This window comes from Heloderma suspectum, chromosome 1 (assembly GCF_057233095.1).
Source record: "Heloderma suspectum isolate Gila_16-S chromosome 1, 16-S_ref, whole genome shotgun sequence".
NCBI lineage: Eukaryota > Metazoa > Chordata > Lepidosauria > Squamata > Helodermatidae > Heloderma > Heloderma suspectum.
In genome coordinates, this window is record NC_139458.1 from 117252922 (window position 1) to 117273723 (window position 20802).

At 45.0% G+C, this 20802-nt stretch overlaps 1 protein-coding gene across 2 annotated transcripts in view; it reads right to left on the reverse strand.

Annotated features, from left to right (window-relative positions):
* Nucleotides 1-11989: 11989 nt before the first annotated feature.
* The window catches only part of COPB1 (coat protein complex I subunit beta 1), a 32455-nt gene continuing 23642 nt past the window's right edge, over nt 11990-20802 (reverse strand). For both annotated transcript variants that reach the window (XM_084854995.1, XM_084854996.1), the window contains exons 15-22: nt 20161-20388; nt 19828-20007; nt 18956-19100; nt 18733-18852; nt 18342-18487; nt 16401-16490; nt 15267-15422; nt 11990-13664 (exon numbers count right to left, since the gene is read on the reverse strand). In XM_084854995.1, the coding sequence (XP_084711121.1) occupies nt 13605-13664; nt 15267-15422; nt 16401-16490; nt 18342-18487; nt 18733-18852; nt 18956-19100; nt 19828-20007; nt 20161-20388 (1125 nt within the window). In that variant the 3' untranslated portion in view covers nt 11990-13604. The remainder of the gene's footprint in view (nt 13665-15266; nt 15423-16400; nt 16491-18341; nt 18488-18732; nt 18853-18955; nt 19101-19827; nt 20008-20160; nt 20389-20802) is intronic.

Sequence of the window (20802 nt, forward strand, 5' to 3'; positions counted from 1 at the left end):
ATTGCCGTTGGATGTGGAGATTCCACACAGGTATAGCAAGCATCTGCTGGTAATACCTTTTGCCCATGAACTTGTCTAGTCCTTTTCCAAAACCATCATCACAATTATGGCAGTTAATTCAACATGCTATTTAAGCATTGCATGAAATGTGTGTGTGTCTTGACTCTATCTCGACTCAATTTAATTGGCAACTCAAAGTTTTAACACTTAAGAGGGAGAGGACATCCTTTATCCATGCTCTGTCTGCCATTCAGGTTTCCCTATCACCCTATCACAACTTCACTTCTTTGTCCCAGGGGACTATTTTGTAAGAGCTAACCTAGGACTAATTGTTTATGCCTTTGGTTTACCTTCCAACCTGAAATAATATGAAACGAACAGTACTTGGCTCTCTGTCAGTACACTCTGTAATGTTTGTGATTCCCACTTGTTGCGCTTTCTACTCAAAGACAGTGTAAGATGTAAGACCCAAATGTTCTGTGCTAAGGACTAAGTTTCAGTTATCAGGACCTAATAATCTCACTACTTCAAATTTGGCATTGACTCAATAATCAGCATGCCCCAGGAAAGAGCCACCCTTAACTGTGAATCTTAGCCTCAGTGTTTTTTTTTTCTTCATTTCATGAGGTACTTCTCATGAATTTAATAGAAGTAGATTGTTGTCTGAGAAATCTCACCAGTGTACCAATTAGATTCTAAAGGGTGTCACAACACTGTCATATTTGACTCACCAGCAATGCATTTCTGCAACCCCATTAAATACCATTTAAAATGCAAATTTTAGACAGCACCCTCTGGTGTAGTGATATAGTCCAGATTAAGTGGATAAGATTGGGGCAGGGATATGAAAATCAGCAAAACTCAAGCTTGTCGAGGTTCTCCGATTTCCACCTCAGAGCTCATTCTGACCAAGTATCAGATTGTGAGCTTTTCCCCCCCTTCCTCCTTGCACGGAAATTTGTTTGTATCTCCATGCATATTTTTCTGATGTACATATTTTTGGTGCACATGTTTGAAAAGCAACCATTCTCCTCCCATTAACTAAAATGTATTTGTATGCATTTTTCAAATGTATGCACTTTTTCATGTGCTTTTTTCAAGCGTATGTCTGTTTCAAATGTATTTTTCGGGTGTGTGAATTGGATTACAAGCTCATAAAAGTGCATATTTCCAATTGCAAATTGTGTTTGGGTGTGTGTTTGGTTCCAGGGGATGCAAATTGGGTAAACTCGGAATTTCTTTTACACCCCAGACTAAGGCTGTAGAACAGGGGTCCCCAATCTTTTTGGACCCTCAGGCACATTTGGGAATTTGAGATAGTGCTGTGGACACCACCACAAAATGCCTAATCAGTGGATCATCACTTAGGTGTCTATCTGTTGTGTCTATGGATCTTAGGCTGCGTCTTATTCAGCAAAAACATTTGCTTCATGTTTATTGGACCCCACAATGTATCTTTAATAAGGTATCGTCTAATTCAGCTAATTGCTGGCAGTGCAATACAGCTAATGCTTCTTTTAAACGTATGTTTTGGCAATGTACAGTAGTTGCTTCTTTTTGCAGGGAGGTTATTTGGATTCTGGAACCACAGGCTATACTTCCTGGAAGATGGACTGTTGGCAACGCATGGGTTGCATCTCACAAAGGCTGGGAATAATGTTTTGGTCACAGCATGAAGAACTTTATCAGGAGGGCTTTAAACTGAGTCCTATGGGGAAGGGAGACATAAAGTTGGAGGTAACAATGGACGAAGGCTCATGCACCGCAATGGACAGAACAGCTCTAATAGCGCCCAATAATAATCTTCACAAACGTGTAGGAAGAACGCCGGACTATGAAGCACATGGTCTTCGATGTCTATACACTAATGCCCAGAGTATGGGAAACAAACAGAACGAACTTGAACTCTTAATACAGGTGGGAAATTATGACTTGATAGGTGCAACTGAGACTTGGTAGAATGACTCTCATGACTGGAATACAGCAATTGAAGTATATAATTTGTTCAAAAAGAACAGGAGGAACAGAAAGGGAGGTGGGGTTGCACTATATGTTAAAAATACATATCTCTGCACAGAAATACAGGAGGATGAGCTTGGTAGCCCCATCGAGTGCATCTGGGTTGAAATAAATGGAGCAAAGAATAAAAGGAACATGGTGGTCGGAGTCTGCTACTGGCCACCCAATCAAGAAGACAAGGATGAAACTTTTGAAAAGCAAATAGCCAATGTTTCAAGGAAGCATGATGAAGTAGTAATGGGAGACCTCAATTTCCCTGATATTTGTTGGGAGACAAATTCTGCAAAACATGGTCCCTCCAGGAACTTCCTGACTTGTGTGGTGGATAACTTCCTCCTACAGAAAGTAGAGGAAGGAACTAGAGGATCAGCTATCCCTGACTTAGGTGTAGCCTGAGTGTAGCCAAATGCATCCCCTGGATTTTAGGAAAGCCGATTTCCAAAAACTCAGAACAATGATAAGGTCCCATGGCAAGCGACTCTAACGAGAAAAGGAGTCCAAGATGGGTGGGAGCTTTTAAAAAAGGAAATTCTCAAGGCACAATTACAAATAATTCCAACAAGAAAAAAATGTGGAAGACAACAGAAGAAGTCAATGTGGCTTCACAACAAGCATAGAGATGACCTGAAAACAAAAAAGGACACATATAGGAAGTGGAAGGAAGGCCAAGCAACAAAGGAAGAGTACAGGCAGTGTCAGGAGCTCCTTGGCGGCCTCTTTCAGTCTAATCCAGTAGGCAAGTCCAGACACAGACAAAGAGATTCTTTTCAAAGCTTTATTCCTTTTACAACTTAACAACTCTACTACCAGCGACTAGCTATGAGCAGCAGAGTATCCATGCCCTGAGTTGGAACAGTTGGTCCCTGTTTGAAGGAGAATCACTGGCAGACCCTGAACTTATGGGCTAGGGAAGAGTCCCTCCCCTTTTAAAAGGGACATCATCCCCACTCCCATGAGGCCCCCCCTCATGCTCCTCCCCTGGGGCCCCGGGTTTGTGGGGGTACAGCTGGTGGAAACGCCTCAGCAGCAACGGAGTATACACATTTTCCGCGGGTTCCCAGGATCGCTCATATTAGGATTAGGGTTCATTCGCTCATTAGGCCCATACCCCTTCCAGTCCACCAGATATTGCAGGCGGCCGCGAGAAAGGCAGGAGTCCAGAATCTCTGCGACCTCAAACTCCTCCTCCCCCTCCACCAGCACTGGCGGCGGGGGGGGGGAGCCAACTGAGCATTGAGGGTCACCAGAAACCAGGGGGGACAGCGAGGACCGATGAAAAACAGGATGGATCTTCATGGAGTGGGGGAGAGCCAGGCAAAAAGCAACAGGGTTAATCTGGGCCGTAATCTGGAAAGGCCCCGTGTGGCGAGGTGCGAGCTTCTGTGCAGGCGAGTGAGATGGGAGGTATTGGGTGGACAACCAAACCCAGTCCCCTGGTTGCAGAGATGGACCCGGCTGGCGCCGTCGGTCCGCAGAGGCCTTGTAGGCTGTCTTGGCTTGCTCAAGGGAGTCCTGTAAGAGGTGGTGTACCACTCTCAACTCCTCTAAAAAGTCATGGGCTGCTGGCACTGAAGAGGGAGTTAGGGTGGACGGGAAAGCCTTGGGCTGGTAACCAGAACTGGCAAAAAATGGAGTTTGGTGGGTGGAAGCATGGCAGGCATTGTTATAAGCAAATTCTGCGAGAGGCAGCAAGGAAAACCAGTCATCTTGCTGGTAATTGACATAACAGCACAAATATTGCTCCAGAGTCGCATTGGTGCGCTCGGTCTGACCATCCGTCTGTGGATGGTGGGCGGAGGAAAGACGGAGCATCACATGTAGCAACCGAAGTAGCTCCCTCCAGAAATGGGCAGTGAATTGGGCCCCGCTATCTGAAATGAGACCCTCGGGCCATCCGTGGAGCCGGAAAACATGCGCCAAGAACAGCTCTGCCATCTCCCTGGCTGTGGGCAACCCTGAGCAGGGGATGAAATGGGCCATCTTAGAAAACAAATCCACCACCACCAGAATAGTGGTCTTACTGTGTGAGTGAGGCAAGTCAGTGATGAAGTCAAGGGAGAGCAGTTTCCAAGGTCTTGAGGGGGTAGGCAGGGGGTGAAGCAAGCCTGTGGGCTTGCCTGAGGGGGCCTTCACCCGCTGGCAGGTTGGGCAGGAGGCGACATAGGTCTTGACGTCCCAACACACACAAGGCCACCAAAAATCCCTTGTCACTCCATGCAGGGTCTTAGCAACGCCAAAATGCCCAGCTGTGGGGGAGTCATGGCACTGATGGAGGACCTTCTCGCGAAGGGGTCTAGAAGGCACACAGACCCGGCCGGAATGGTAAAGCAGGCCACCTCGCAAAGAGAAGGGGGTAGAGTGGGGGGGGCAGAGGCTAGCCCCAATTCCTCCACTTTTGCGCGAACAAAAGCATCATGACCTGTGCAGAGTGAAGGAGCTCCTCCCAAGAATGAGGTACCTCAGCTGCCACCAGGCTTTGGGGGGGAAGAATCAGGGGGGGATTTTCTTCACCCCCTGGCTGGAGGTCAGGCTTACGAGAAAGAGCATCCGCTTGTAGGTTGTCAGAGGCCTTCACATGGCAAATCTTAAGGTGGAACCGAGAAAAAAAAAGCGACCACCTAGTCTGCCACTAGTTTCAGGCATGGGCTGTCTGAAGATGTTCAAGGTTGCGATGGTCGGTTCTAACTTTGACTGGGTGCTGTGCCCCCTCCAGAAGATGACGCCAGGTCTCCAAAACGGACTTGATGGCCAACAGTTCCTTCTCCCAGATGGTATAATTCCTCTCAGACATGTTCAGCTTCCTGGAGTGGTAGGCGCAGGGTTGCAACCCGCTGCCCTCCCGATCTGGCTGAAAGAGCACCGCCCCCACCGCAAAGTCAGAGGCATCAGTTTGCACTACAAAAGGCTTCCTGGGCTTGGTATGTAACAGGATCGGCTCAGAACTGAAAAGCCTCTTAAGTTCCTCGAAAGCCTTTTGGGCCGATGCCATCCAATGAAAAGGAGATTTCTTGCCCTTAAGGAGGTCCATGAAAGGAGAAGTCAGCCGAGCAAAGCTGGGCAGGAACTTTCTGTAAAAATTAGCAAAGCCCAGAAAACATTGCAAGTCCTTCTTGGTGGATGGAGCCGGTCAGGAGAGGACAGGCTGGACCTTTGCAGGATCCATCCTGATACCATCAGGCGAGATAACTTGAGCCCATTATTCCGTACTTGAAAGGTTGTCACAGAGAAGAAGGCCAGGACCTCTTCTGATCATCCCAGAGTGCAGGACACGGAATAATGGGCTCAAGTGACAGGAAGCCAGATTCCGGCTGAACATCAGGAAAAACTTCCTGACTGTAAGAGCAATACGACAATGGAACCAATTACCTGGGGAGGTGGTGGGCTCTCCCACACTGGAAGCCTTCAAGAGGAGGCTGGACAGCCATCTGTCAGGGATGCTCTGACTTGGATTCCTGCATTGAGCAGGGGGTTGGACTCGATGGCCTTGTAGGCCCCTTCCAACCCTACTATTCTGATTCTATGATAATGTAGACAAGAAAGTCCAAAGAGGTTAGATCAAATGCACATTTCTCCAGCTTGGCATAAAGATGGTTCTCGCGGAGGTGCTGGAGGATGGTGGAGACATGAAGCTGATCGGCGTGGAGGTCCTCAGAAAATATAACTAAATCATCGAGATACACAATGAGGAAAGTGTCCAAATAGTAGGGATGACAGAGAATTCCGCCACAGATCTTGGTGAGTCCGAATGCCAGTGCATTCGGCCCCCCGAACTCCGTGGCGGAACAGCCTGCCCCCCCGCGGATCCCCCCAGGGACAAGACTTACCTAGGGCGGATCTTCCGGGAAAATAGCGTTGCCCTTATTTTCGCCGTAGTCTACGTAAATGTTTACGTAGACTACACGTGCCCAAATAAGGAACGCAAATGGCGGCGCCCATGGGCGCCGCCATTTGCGTACGTGCTTTTTCCCCCCCCAAAGTCAGCCATTTCCCCCCAAAGTCAGCCATAAACATTTACGTAGCCTATCACGGTGTTTTTTGAAAATCTAGCCGTGATAGGCTACGTAAATCTTTACGTAGCCTATCACGTTTGTTGTTGGTGTTTTTTTTACACTTGGAAATGGTGGTGGCGGCGGCAGCCGGTCGGAAGACCGGCTGCTGCTGCCGCACCGCCGCCGCCAGGGACATTCGACCAAGGTAAGTCCCATCCCTGGGGGGTGGCGGACCGTTTCTCCACCAATTTCGGGGGCCGAATGCGTTGGCATTCGGCCTCCCGGAGATTCGTGGAGAAATTCCCCGACATCCCTAGGTATTCATACGCTCCGTACCGGGTACCGAAAGAGGTCTTCTACTCATCCCCCTCCCGGATGCGAATGAGATTTTAGGCGCCACACAGGTCCAACTTTGTGAAAATCTTGGCTCGCCCCAGGCGCTCCAGCATCTCAGGTATGAGAAGGAGGGGGTACTTATCAGGGATGGAGACTGAATTTAAATTTCTGAAATGGTGCACCGGGCGGAGTTCTCCAGATTTTTTGCGCACAAACATGGTAGGAGCGCAGGCGGGGGAGGAAGAAGGGCGAATGAAGCCACGTTTGAGATTTTTGTCCAAAAACTCCCGCAGAGCTCGAAGTTCCGGCTCTGACACTGAATACAACCGGCCAGCGGGGAATGAGGTTAATGGCACATTAACCCGGAATGAGGTTAATGGCACAATCAAAAGGGTGTGTGTGGGGGGGAGCCGATCAGCCTTCTTCTTGTTGAACACATCCCCAAAAGCCGCATACTTCTCGGGAAGGATGACAGTAGCTGAAGGACTGCCAGAAACAGACGAGGAGGGGGAGGAAAGGGTTAAGGCCTGGGCTGGGACTGGCGCCTCCTCCAGGAGGCAATGCTCCTGGCAGTAGGGAGACGCAAACTCCACTTGCTGAAGTCCCCAAGAAATCTGAGGGTTGTGCTTAGAGAGCCAGGAAACACCTAGCACGAGTGGGTATAGGGGAACCTTGGCCAAGTGAAACTGCATCTGCTCAACGTGGGACTGGGCGCGCAGGGTGAGCGGAACTGTAATACAGGTCACCGCGCCCGAAGAGAGAGGATGCCCATCGATGGTCTCCACTGCCAAGGGGGCAGGAAGGGGCAGGGTAGGAATCTTGTGGAAGAGGGTGAAGGTTTCATCCATGAAACTGGTCGTAGCCCCCAAGTCCACTAAAGCTAGGGCCTCCACCCCACCCCACTGGGAGGAGCGTAAGTGAACATGCAACAGCAGATGGGAGGGTGGGGGGGGTTGGGGAAGGCACCCACCTGGTGGGGAACTGACCCCCACACTGGAGGCCCCCAACAAGCTTGGGGGGCAGTCTAGTCAGGCCTGGGGATAAGGAGGAGGAGGAGGGGGAAGGAGAGGAAGGGGAGGCTGTCAAGGGCTCCTTGGAGGCCTCTCTCAGTCTAATCCAGGAGCCAAGTCCAGACACAGACAAAAGGATTCTTTTCAAAGCTTTATTCCTCTTTTACAACTTAACAACTCTACCGTTAGCAACTAGATATGAGCAGCAGAATACCTATGCCCTAAGTTGGAACAGTTGGTCCCCGTTTGAAAGGGAATTACTGGCAGACCCCTGAACTTAAGGATTAGGGAGAGTCCCTCCCCTTTTCCCTTGGATCCTCTGGGCGCAGCCGTTGTTTGCGCGCCAACGGGGCACTACGCCTCCTTTCTGCGCCCTCCCTTTGGCGCCGCTCTCTGCGTCGGCGTCGCGCGTCCATCAAGTCTGCTTTCCACGCTCTGACACTCCCAGGACTATCTAAGCTAGGAATGCTGGTGGGAGGAATCTCCATCAGCTGTTGGCCCTGGGAAAAAGGAGCGCGCTCCTCTCCCAGGAGCGACCGCTCTTCCTCAGAATCAGAACTACTGTGGGATTCTATGGGCTCAGTGTCCACCCTGACAGAGGCAGAGGAGCTGCAGGTCTTGGCGAAATGTCCCAGCTTTCCACATCGAAAACATCGGTGCTCAGCTCGCCAGCGCTCAAGCTCCTCTGGTGGCAGTGGGGCTCAGGTAGCTCCCAGCTGCATCGGGTTCTCCTCCACCCCCACCGCAGGGGCGGGGGGTGGGGGCAGGAAACGTGGGGGAATGGGAGGAGGGAAATCCCGGCCCCCGATGCCCCGCCGGGTCTGCCGGCACCCCTCCAGCTGACTATCTATCTGAAGGGAGGTCTGGATGAGGTCCTCCAAAGTAGGTGGGCTGGGCTTGCGCGCCAACTCATCCAAGATCTCGTCGTTCAAACCATCCAAAAACTGAGCCACCAGCGCTGCATCATTCCACTGTAAATCCTGCATCAGCAAGCGAAAAGTTGTCGTGTAGCTGGAAACTGAGTACTTGCCCTGCCTGAGGCGGCGAATCTCCCGAGAAGCTATCTGCATGCGCAGAGGGTCAGTGAAAAAACGGGCCATCACTGTCATGAAACCTTGATAGTCCCCAAGCAGGGGGTCATTAGCAAGGAGACTCAAAGCCCATTTAGCTGCCATGCCTGAAAGTAGGTTAATGATGACACCCACACGAACCTGTTCCGTCTGGAAATCCTCATGTCGAAGGTGCATGTACAGCTCCAATTGGGCCCTGAAAATCTGGAAAAGTCTTTTCTCACCAGAAAACTTCTCTGGCAAAGCCACCGGGCACTTGCAGCGGGGGGGAATCGGGGGGGGGGGTTGAACCGCAGCTTGTAGATTCTGCACGGCAGCCATCAGTTGAGCCATTTGATCACAGAGCATCTGGTTCTCTTGCACCAGGGCTTGCACCGCCGGGTCCCCGGCACCCTCCATACGGCAGTAGGAGAAGAGAGAAAAAAGACAAACGGGGACCAAGCTGTCAGGAGCTCCTTGGCGGCCTCTTTCAGTCTAATCCAGTAGCCAAGTCCATACACAGACAAAGGGATTCTTTTCAAAGCTGTATTCCTTTTACAACTTAACAACTCTACTATCAGCGACTAGCTATGAGCAGCAGAGTACCTATGCCCTGAGTTGGAACAGTTGGTCCCTGTTTGAAGGAGAATCACTGGCAGACCCTGAACTTATGGGCTAGGGAGAGTCCCTCCCCTTTTCCCTTGGATCCTCTGGGCGCAACCGTTGCTTGCGTGCCAACCGGGCACTACGCCTCCTTTCCGCGCCCTCCATTTGGTGCCGCTCACTGCGTCGGCGTCGTGCGTCCAGCAAGCCCTCTTCCCGCTCTCTCTCACTCCCGGGACCGCTATCTATGTCAGGAATGCCGGCGGGAGGAATCTCTGCCAGCTGTTGGCCCTGGGAGGGATGAGTGCGCTCCTCTCCCACGAGCGGCTGCTCCACCTCAGAATCAGAACTACTCTGGGATTCTATGGGCTCAGTGTCCACCATGACAGGCAGGTAGCAGAGAATTGCAGGGATGGCGTCAGAAAGGCTAAAGCTGAGAACGAGCTGAGGTTAGCGAGGGATGCTAAAAGCAACAAAAAGGCTTTCTTCAGATACATGCATAGTAAAAGAAAGAGGAAAGCAATGGTGGTTCAGCTATTAAATAAGGATGGCAAAATGATAACAGATGACAAGGAAAAGGCAGAAGTGCTCAATTCCTACTTTAGCTCAGTCTTCTCCCAAAAGAGGGTTTATGAGCCCCCTGGCAAAGGCAAAGTACATACAGGCTGAAGGGGCAGGATTGCAGCTCAAAATTGATAGGCATATGGTCAGGGGACACCTCATTACTTTGAATGAGTTCAAATCTCCAGGGCCAGATGAACTGCATCCTAGAGTAATAAAAGAACTAGCAGAAGAACTCTCAGAACCACTGTCTATTCTCTTTGAGAAATCATGGAGGACGGGTGATGACTGGAGGAGGCTGCCAGATGACTGGAGGAGGGCCAGTGTTGTCCCTATCTTCAAAAAGGTAAAAAGGAGGAACCTGGGAACTACAGACCAGTCAGTCTGACATCAATCCCTGGGAAAATTCTGGAGGAGATGATGAAGCAATCCATCTGTAAGCACCTTGAAAACGATGCAGTGATCACTCGAAGCCAACATGAATTTATCAAGAACAAATCCTGCCAGACCAATATGATCTCATTTTTTGATCACCTAACCTCCCTTGTGGACTGTGGGAATGCTGTGGACATCATATACCTCGACTTCAGCAAAGCTTTCGACAAAGTGTCCCATGATATCCTGATGAGCAAACTAGCTCAAAGTGGGCTAGATGACTCAGCACTGGTTAGGCCTCATCTGGAGTACTGTGTCCAGTTCTGAGCACTGCACTTTAAGAAGGATGCAGACAAGCTGGAGAGGGTTCAGAGGAGGGCAACAAAGTTGATCAGGGGACTGGAAACAAAGCCCTATGAGGAGAGACTGAAAGAACTGGGCATATTTAACCTTGAGAAGACTGAGGGGAGATATGATAGCGCTCTTCAAGTACTTGAAAGGTTGTCACAGAGAGGAAGGCCAGGATCTCTGCTTGATCATCCCAGAGTGCAGAACATGGAATATTGGGCTCAAGTGACAGGAAGCCAGATTCCGGCTGAACATCCAGAAAAACCTCCTGACTGTTAGAGCAATACAACAATGGAACCAATTACCTAGGGAGGTAGTGGGCTCTCTCACGCTGGAGGCATTCAAGATGAGTCCGGACAGCCATCTGTCAGGGATGCTCTGACTTGGATTCCTGCATTGAGCAGGGGGTTGGACTCGATGGCCTTGTAGGCCCCTTCCAGCCCTACTATTCTGATTCTATGATTCTATTACATAGAAAAATTTTGTACTGGTATAGTCTTTAATATTAACTGATGAGCACACTCTTAAATTATTACCTGCTTCATGGAAATTAACAAATGGTCAGTATAAATGGATTCTCTGTGCCCTTTTGACAGCTAGAAGACTGATATCACAACACTGGAAGGACAGACACTCACCTGCTATAATGCAATGGATGGAGGACGTTACAACACTTTCAATATTTGAACGGGTGGCATATAGATGTCACCTTCAGATGCGTACTTATTTGGATATTTGGCCCATTTTTGTTGCAGCCCATGTATCATTGCTAGAAAGCTGTATGCATTTCATACAAATCCATGTATGTATATTAAGAATGGGGGGGGGGATTTCAGCTGCCTGTGGGTACCAAGTTGGGGAACCATTTATGGGTGCCAGTGGAGGTGCCTGCAGGTACCATGGTGCCCCCAACTGCTGCATTGGGGTCCCCTTCAGTAGAGTTTTTATGGTGTGTGTGGATACGGAGCCCTGGTTTTGAACATCTTTCACTTGGCAGAGAGGCTGTACATATTGCACTGGGCAAAGGCACATGATCATGATCAATGCTTATTCACTTTTTCAAAACAAAAGAAAAAGATGACATTTATTTATGGTCTGACTTGTTATAAGGCAGCTTCCTATGTTCCTAAATCACTCACAATTTCACTAATCAGATCAACCAAAATACAAATGCCTAAAATCATATCAGCTTTGCTTCATCCATTAGTCTGTTGCATAAAGTACTGGATGCCACTAAAAAATTAAGAGCAGTACAGAAAAATGAGTACTCCCAAATAGGGATGGCAGAGAATTCCGCCAAGGATCTCGGTGAGGCCAAATGCCAATGCATTTGGCCCCCCAAAATCTGTGGTGGAATGGCCTGCCCCCCCGGCCCCCCGCGGATCCCCCCTGGGATGAGACTTACCTGGGGCGGATCTTCCGGGCGGCGGCGGCTCCGGCGGCTGGTCTTCCGACCAGCTGCCACCGCCGCCATTTCCAGTCTTGGTAAAAAAAAAAAAGAGACGTGATAGGCTACGTAAAGATTTACGTAGCCTATCATGGCTGGGTGGGTTTAAAAAAAACAAAAAGCCGCGTACGCAAATGGCGGCGGCTACGGCTGCCGCCATTTGCGTTCCTTCTTTTTGGCTGTCTTAGTCTACGTAAATATTTACGTAGACTATGATTGTTGCAGAACCCAGAGTCAGAGAGACCACGGAGTGAAGGAAAAAGAGATTCTTTATTTAACGCGCGGGCTTAAGGCTGGAATCATTTCTAAAGAGCCAGAAGCCCCGAAATACATCAGCACATTGTTTTTATAGACATTGTGACACATATGAAACGGCTCCTCCTCCCCCTCCCGTGCGGGGTTGCAGTCCTCAACATTTCTTCTCCTAGCACCATTGTTTATAATACAAGAACTGGGTCATAGGGTAGCCGTGATAAGCAGAGAACAGAAGAGAACAGCAGAGAACAAGATATACAATTGTATGACCTTTGACAAGATAAGGAATTCCTGTGTCTCGTCAGCTTACAACAATATATTTAAGGGAGAAAGAGCTCAGCAAGAACATGAAGCATGAGACTGCATGAGGCTACTTAGTCTGACCCCCAATATGGCTGCTACATGATGGCGAAAATAAAGGGGAATGCAAATAGCGCCCGCTACACTATTTGCGTTCCCCTTTTGATTCGCCGTTTTAGCCTACGTAAAGATTTACGTAGACTAAGAAGGCCAAAAAGAAAGAACGCAAATGGCAGCGGCTGTAGCCCCCACCATTTGCGTACGCTTTTTTTTTTTTTTAACCCACAGCCCTCCGCGGCTGGAAATCCGGCTGCGGACGGCTCTGGCCTGGCTGGGCCTGGCTGGCTGCTCTGCGGAGCTGCTGCGTAGCACAGCCGGCCGTTCGAGGATTCCGGGGGGGAGGAACGGAGCGCCTCCCCCCTGTCAAGGATTCTGGGGGGAGGGACGGAACGCCTCCCCCCCACAATAAACATAATCCGCAAACAGTAAAGTCACTTTCGTAGATCCCTACTCCCAAAGTAGGCAAATTGTATGAAGCTTTTGAACAGATATCCCAGGCACCAATATAGGGTTTTACAATGCAATCTTAAGCATGTTGACTCTAAAATAAGTCCCGCTGATTTCAGCATCACTTACGCCCTAGTAGTGCTTAGGACAGCAGCCTTTGTTAGGCTAGTGTTCCATTTTCAATGCAATGAACTCATGTGACATCCATCCTTAATTCAGTCAAGTCATACAAGAATATTGCCTCTGCATGTACAACGTTTTGTAAGTTTGGTGACATATTTGGGGCTGGAATATATGTTAAGATATGACTGTAATTTACTTCCTCATGCTACTATGTTGTGGCCTAAAATCACCGGGGGGTGGCGGGGGGAGGAGATGTTATACATCAGAGACTACAATAGAGCTTGGCAAGCCCAAGACAGAGTGGTTGAGCTACAATGCTAACGTATTTAGATCCTCCTAGCACCCTTTGCTTGGGAGACACACTACCACCTCTTTTCCCAAAACCGAAACAATGAAGATCTAAAACAAACTAGCAGAGAATTTATTTATTTATTTTGAAATAGTACATATAGGAAACTAGACAACATGACTTCTAAGGACACTGAGAAAAAAATGTTGATTTAAATTTTTTATCAACCTTGATCTTGGAGTGATAAGTAAAACCTACCAATTATTTGCTGGAATGCATTCAGCACAAGAAGATTAGCTTCTACAACCAAAGAACAGAAGAATACAAGATGTTCTGAATCCAACAAGCAAAATTCCAAGCACTGAACTGTAAATGATCAGAAGAACCTTAATTTTATAAATTAGTCTTCTTCTGAGAGAGATTGATTTTGTCACCAAGACTCAGAGCCATGCCCTGCAAAAGAGAGGAGTCATCATATTTTAGATAACAGTTCATTTAGAAGTACAACAGTTAGCAGCAACAGAAATAACTTTCTCTCAAATCTCCATTTATATATCTAACATGTAATAGCTGTTATTCACTGCTCAAAGCAGGATATTAATTAATAATATCTGGAACTGCACAATGGCAAAAGTTTTCTGGGTGGATTACATAAAGCTAAAAGAATTTGCACAAAGAGCAAATGCCCACATTTTCATCCCCCTTCAGGAAACAATATAATATTTTGCTTTTAAAGGCATGACATCATGAAGAGTGGGATGGGCAGAGCTTATATTGATACAAGATTCTATTCTGGGTGTGTCATAGTAAGGGAAGAAAAAGAGGTTCCCCATCCCATTCTAGTTCATAATATATTGAGACCCATGTACTACAAAGGGTTTTTTTAATTAAGTAATGGTAATATTTCAACATACTGTATGAGCAGCCTTTACTCTGCAATACTCTCATAGACATTATGGGATGTATCCAAGAATTACACAAGTAGATGCTACTGCAAGCTGCCTATGCTTGATTTTTCCCAGTTCCCTCCTCCCACCCTGCCCAAGGAGACACTTTTTGTGGGGCACGGGGAGCTACAGTGAGGAGAAGGGAATGGGAAAGCTTCCTTGCATTATCATACTTTCGGATGCAACCTTGTGTGTTTCATCTCACCACGAGCTTCCTTAGTTCTAGGGTGAGTTAATCCAAATCATGTGGGCAGAGGCAAAAGTACTGCAAATGGTAGCATTCGCCTTTTCTGACTATGCTTCTTAAATAAACCCAGTTTATTCATATATAAACTGGTTCTACAGGAACTGCAAGCTAAAAAATATGCTTTTTTTGGTTAGAATGAGATTATATGCAAGTTTATTCTGTTTAGTTTTCACAAGCCTTTGGAGCAAATGAAGTGTACCATTTTGTGTTACTACACAACACTTGTGTAGTAACACAAAAACACTTGATGGTAGCTTATCACCTTTCCTGAAATTTGTCACTCTTAGTGACAAACAAGCTTTATTTATTTTGAATATCTGGAATTTTGTGCATAGTGATCTAACTGACATCCTAACTATACCTGAGCCCCAAGGGATCCCATGCATGTATCCAAGTACTTCATGCACGTGGCAGAACGTCAACGATTTCTACTTTTAACTAGCCCCTAGCACAGTACCAGAGTACTGAGAATCCCGCAACTTTCAAGAGCAGCTTTTCAGGAGACATCTACAGGCTGTGATGGGAAGATGGGTCTGAGAAGCTCTCGTGAACATGTAAGCACATGTCCCACACATGGCTTTTTGGATCCTTCCCTATATGCTTTAGGGGTCGCTCTGTTTCAGACACCTTTCTTCTGATGACAGATTTATGTCTCTATCCTAAACAGATTTACTTGGAACTCAGAACTCTCATCCAGGATGATGTGTTTAGATCAGAGCACCACTCTACCAAAATATACGAACACAGAAAGTCACCGGATTACCCGTTAGCTAATATTAAATGGTAAACTTCAAGCAAACTATGAGATTGGTTTGTAAGTTCACAATTTTAAGGAGACAGCTTAATACAAAATATAGTTACCTGACTTTTTGCACGAATTCTTATGTGTCCTGTAACTGGAGCATCAGGTCCAAGGTGAATTGGCTTTTCAATGCTGACATTTGCAAGTGCATCTTCTCCAAATATGGACCGTGCATATAGATTGGCAGCCATGAAGCCACAATAACCAGAAAGTGCCTAGAAACACAACATTTTATACACCTTTGCAAGGGTAATTTTTCCCCATTTGAATCTTGACAACCAAAAAGGTCTTTTGTTTAAAAAGTTTGATCCTTTCCTCATTACATAGCACTTACAAGTATATGTTTATTTTTGAAACGCACCCCACATTTCTCCCCAAAAGGACTAAACTTGGTGCTAGGTATATTATTATTGTGTATATTATATGTATATTATTATTGTGTATACTATATGGTGCTATGTAAATTATAAAAGTGGTGATGATATTATTATTAACAACAACAGCAACAACAACACACGAACTCCGTGTGGAGCCAAAATAAAGCAACTGTTAAATCCATTAAATCTCCAGCAGAAGATTAATCAACTCAATTCAAAAGACAAAGAAAAACACACAAAAGTTTGAATCCCAAGTTGCTCTTCTATTTGTGCTCTTTTATCTGGAGCCCTTTACAAAATATACCACACCATTCCCCAGACTTTTCCAGACTTCAGGCGCAGATTTTCGGGGAGGGGGGCCACTGGGGGCTGTAGAGGGAAAGGAGAGGTAGGAAAGTCCCATTCCAAGAATGTAACTATTCTATTCATGGAAGGGACATGCCATGCCAAATGTAAGTGGGCATCAGAAGAGATCAACTGAATTAAATGGCAACAGTGGATTGTATCCAATGTTGGCTTTGACTTAGCAGAAAATGCTTCTACTTGCACAAATCAGGGCACCTAATTTTCACCCCCTACCAACTTATATTCCCTTTTCATTCTCCTCCAAAAACACTTTTTGAGGGTTGGGAGATCATCTATTCATGGATATTCAAGGAGGGATGAAGATGTGTGCGTGTGTAAAACAGTGAAAACTGTGTGCTTCAACTTAAATGAGCGGAAGCGCTCTTCACTAAGATAAAACCGCTACTGGAGACAACCCAGTCATTTCATTTGTAGTTTGAAACTAGATTTATAATCAGTCAAAGTTCTTACCTTTTCTGGGGTAAGGCATTTCATATTAGTTGACTTTAATATATGTTGTAAGTATTCATTCAGATCCACTATATTTGTATTCACTGTAACCTTCAAAAATAAAGAAATATAAGGACAATTATCTTATCAAAGTCTCTCTTTATTTAATAAAATTATATTGCAACATATAATGATCTATCCAGATGGTTTATGAAATTGTAAATTAAAGGTAGTATTCATCTTTTATAAATTATAATTTCATATTTAAATTTTACTGTCAATTGTTTTGTGTAATAACCATAGTTCTTACTTCCGTTAATATGGCCTATATAATTTCAAGAATTTAATTTTCCAGTGTTTTGATAATGAGTTCTATGATTCCAATACTGAATGTATTTATACCAACACTCCAATGAATCTTTTTACTTGCTGTATCTTCCCAAAGTTTCTTTTGGTAAGAGATTTTATGCATTAATATATTCTGTTTCCAATCTTTTCCCCATTCCCGTAATAATGGAATTCATTGTCCCTTCCAACATTTAGCCACCAGTATCCAGGCACCAGTCAACATATGCCCTTCCATTTTTCTTTAGCTCCTAGGGAATATCTCATTCAGGCTTCTTAATAATGTAACAGTGGGCTAATGTATATCCTGTAATCTTAATATATTGACTACCTCATCCCAAAACTTCTTAATGTTTTTACATTCCCACTGCATGCACTTAAAGTCTGCATAATCTTGTCCACATCTCCAAGAAAATGGATTAGGAAACATGCACATTTTTTGCAATATATACACCATGGTTATAAACCCCTATAAACATTTTCTTTAGCTCCAACATCCACATTTCACCTCTTGTGCCTCAAAGAGTATGTTACATATCTCAGATACACCCATTTGAGAATTTTGATTAATGTATTTCAAATTTTGTAAGTAGCCTAAATATATCACTGTCTTAAAGTTCTTATAAGACAGCTTTTTATACAAAAGAAATCAAATAGCAAGACATGTATTCCTAACTGAATCAAATCTTCATATTCAAGGTCTACCATTTTTAAGGATATATACCACAACATACCCACATTAGTCTATTTTGTTTCCATACATTATAATCATAATTCATTCTAGTTTGCTAAAAGGAATCTACTGGAAAAAAAGACATCAGGAGTGACATTCCTAGAGGCCAAGCCAGTGTAATTTCCCTCCATATCCCCATTATTTCATCCCTAACTTAATTGGACTGAACTGTTTGATTCTTTCCCTTCTTCCATACCTACTCTTTTAATGAAACTGAAACCGCTTAACATATTTGTCACAGGCTTACAGAAGGTAAATTCACTCTAGGCTCATGGACACATCATCATATCTATGTGGAATGTTGTTTCTGCACGGGATAAGATAACGTGTGAACAAGGGCTGCTCTACCTCATAGTAACACATTCAGAAGTACGTGATCGTATATACTCCATTATGTTCAGTGTCACACAGAAAAAAATCTCCAGACATTTCAGGTATATTTGAAGAGTTTTGTCCAACTCAAAAGTCTGTGTGCTGCTTTAAACAAAACTTGCCCCAATAAAAACTTATCATTAGGACACAGTAGGACTTCTCAGTAGTAGTCTTTAAAGCATTTTGCTATGGGAGGCGTGCCTTAGCCAGAGTGACAGTTCTTCTGAAAGCAGCACACTGGTTCAGGTTCAAGGGGCTACATGGAGGGCCCCGTGTGTACACTGTGGCTTTCCCATCCTCCCTCCTGTCATAGCTGCATGTGTTCCCTGGAAAGCTACTTCTGAAGATCAGGAAACCTCTGGAGAAGTGTGGAGAGTACAGCTAAGGCGTGTGCGTGCATGTGCATGTGCATGTATGTGCACGCGCACACACACTCTCTCTCTCCCTCACTCAGTTTCTTATTAATATACTAATTTAAACTGTAGGTAAAACAGACAACATATAATGCTCACTTTGTTTTCCCATTCAAATTCTGCCCACATCTGACGGAATTCCGCATCAGTACAAGTAGCAGGTTGGATGTAATCCATGATGTCAATATGTATGTCACTGAGGACAACACAGTTTCTGTCACTGGCCGCTCCAGAAACATCATACACTAAAAAGACAAACAGATCACCAGAAGTTGAACAACGCTACATAACTTACAACAGTTTTAAACTTGAATGAAACTTATATACCTTCTAGTTCACAGCAGAGACATATCTTTGAAAACAGCATTTCGTTATTGAAATAATTATTAGATTGTAAAGCACTTTAATATACTTGTCCCCTTACAAGTGGGAGCTAAAGCAAGAGACTTTGGAGAGTCCATGACTGTTGTATATAACACAGGATGCTTACCAATGTTACCAAAAATTATTCCATTCTCTGTGGAAGCTACTTTCACATTAGCCTTAATATTGGCAAAGTCATGCGGAGCAAGTGTCAGAGGAGATGGTTTTTCCACAAGCTTCAAATCACCTGTTTAAAATGGTTTGAAAGAAAATACTTAAACATTATTCAAGGAAAAGACTAGATGAAAAATAAGTAATTGTGAGTAATTGTTAGAAGTGGAGTTATTTACCTAACGTAGCTAATTCTAGTGTGCAATTCTGCAAAGTATCGCTGGTCTGGTTTACCACAAGTACATCCAATACAATATCATATTGGTTGACATGAACGTATGCTTCTGCATAGACTGGATCTGAGAAACCTGTCAGCTGAGTCACCTGTCAAACATAAACAAAGATTTAAGCTGAAATCCTATACTCCCAGGCAAGTGAGTAAGCCTCACTGAACTTAATGGGACTTGCTTCTAGGATGGTGCTGTTCAATGTCTTCATCAAAAAGCTGGTAAGAATGATTGAAAACAAAGCACGAGTACTGAAATTTTATTCTCTGTGATGCTTTCTTCCACTTAGGTCAACAATGGAGTCTTAAGCTCTCCCACATCCCAAACCAATTATTAATCCCAAAATACAATTACCCTCTCTACTATCCATCTCTTTTTGTAGGCAACACACTCAGAGAAATATTAAACAAGGCATTCTAATGGACTAAAATTTTCACAACTTTTAATATCACTTCCTTGTTTTGTCAAGTAAAACAACTGTTATTACTATCTTCTCAGTCTCCCTTATCTACAGCAAGGCTCCCTATTTGCTGAGTATGTCCCCTAAGGCTTTCAGTATTGGTTTATAAGATAACTGGAATTCCTACAGGGCTAATTGTTTTACCAACATAATCTAAATTTATACGCTTTTCAGTATCACAATACAATGCAAAGGTTACTGTAAAATGTCATCTGCCTAACTGATAAAGAGTTGCTTTGAATATATGGCAGCTTTATGCTAATTTTAACTATTCAACAAACTAACAACACATAATCGGAAGTTAAACTAGTTTCTCAGTTAAACAGGTTTGGACCTGTCTGGGAAGAATTAAATTTTACATCACCTTGTTGAGCTTAGATGCTAGTGGATCAGCAGCTTCTTTTCTTTGTGTGTTCCCCATAGCTGCTAAAAGACTAAGCTGAAACTGATCTTCCTTTGAGTTAATTTCATTTTTAGCAGTAAGCTGCATAAAACAAATGGGATCATCTGGCTGAACTGTCACATTCCTCTTCTCGGACTCTTTCTGTGATAAGAAAGAATAGGAACTTGTCAAGATAAACCTACACATGGATAACAGAATGAATCCTTTGTTATCTCTCAAGCATTGTTATTAGGCATGGGCAATAGCCAAAGACCTACAAATGTCACAATTACACAGATTCATATGAGCTCTTACCTTCTGAGAGAGCTTCTCTTCTTCCAGTTTAGCAGATAACATATGAGAAAGGGACTGCCTACACTCCTTGTTGAAAATGTCGTTCATTAGTGGGGAACATTCTGAGAGCACCTTCAGGCAGAGAGAAATCCGATCCACATCATCATCTGTAATTGGCTTCTTGGGAAGAGATGACTTGCCCAAATGGAGAATAGTGGCCATCAGTAACATTGCCTCAGCTACAAAAGACTAAATACGAGGGGAAATAGAAAGAGAATACAAAGACTTGTATTTCCTTTTAAATTTCACACATTCAAAACTTCTTCTTATAAATAGCATTCAGTTAAATGAATGTTAACTCAGTTAAAATTTGCCACATATGTTGGCTGCATTCAGACGTTACACTAAGCCATAGTTTAGCCTGACAGAAACAATCCTAGGCAAGCCTACTGCTCATTCCTTGCCCTATGACACAGCTTTCATTTCCAATTTCCACTAACCACAATTTAGGGTGTTGCCCAAACACTAAACTGTGATTAATGTTAACCATGGCTTGGAGCCAGTGTTGCATGAGTGGAAGTCCATTTGTGCAACAGGGCTTCTGCTGGTGCAAGGGGATTTCCCCATCCTCTCCTCTCTCCTGCAGCCATTCCTATTCTATGG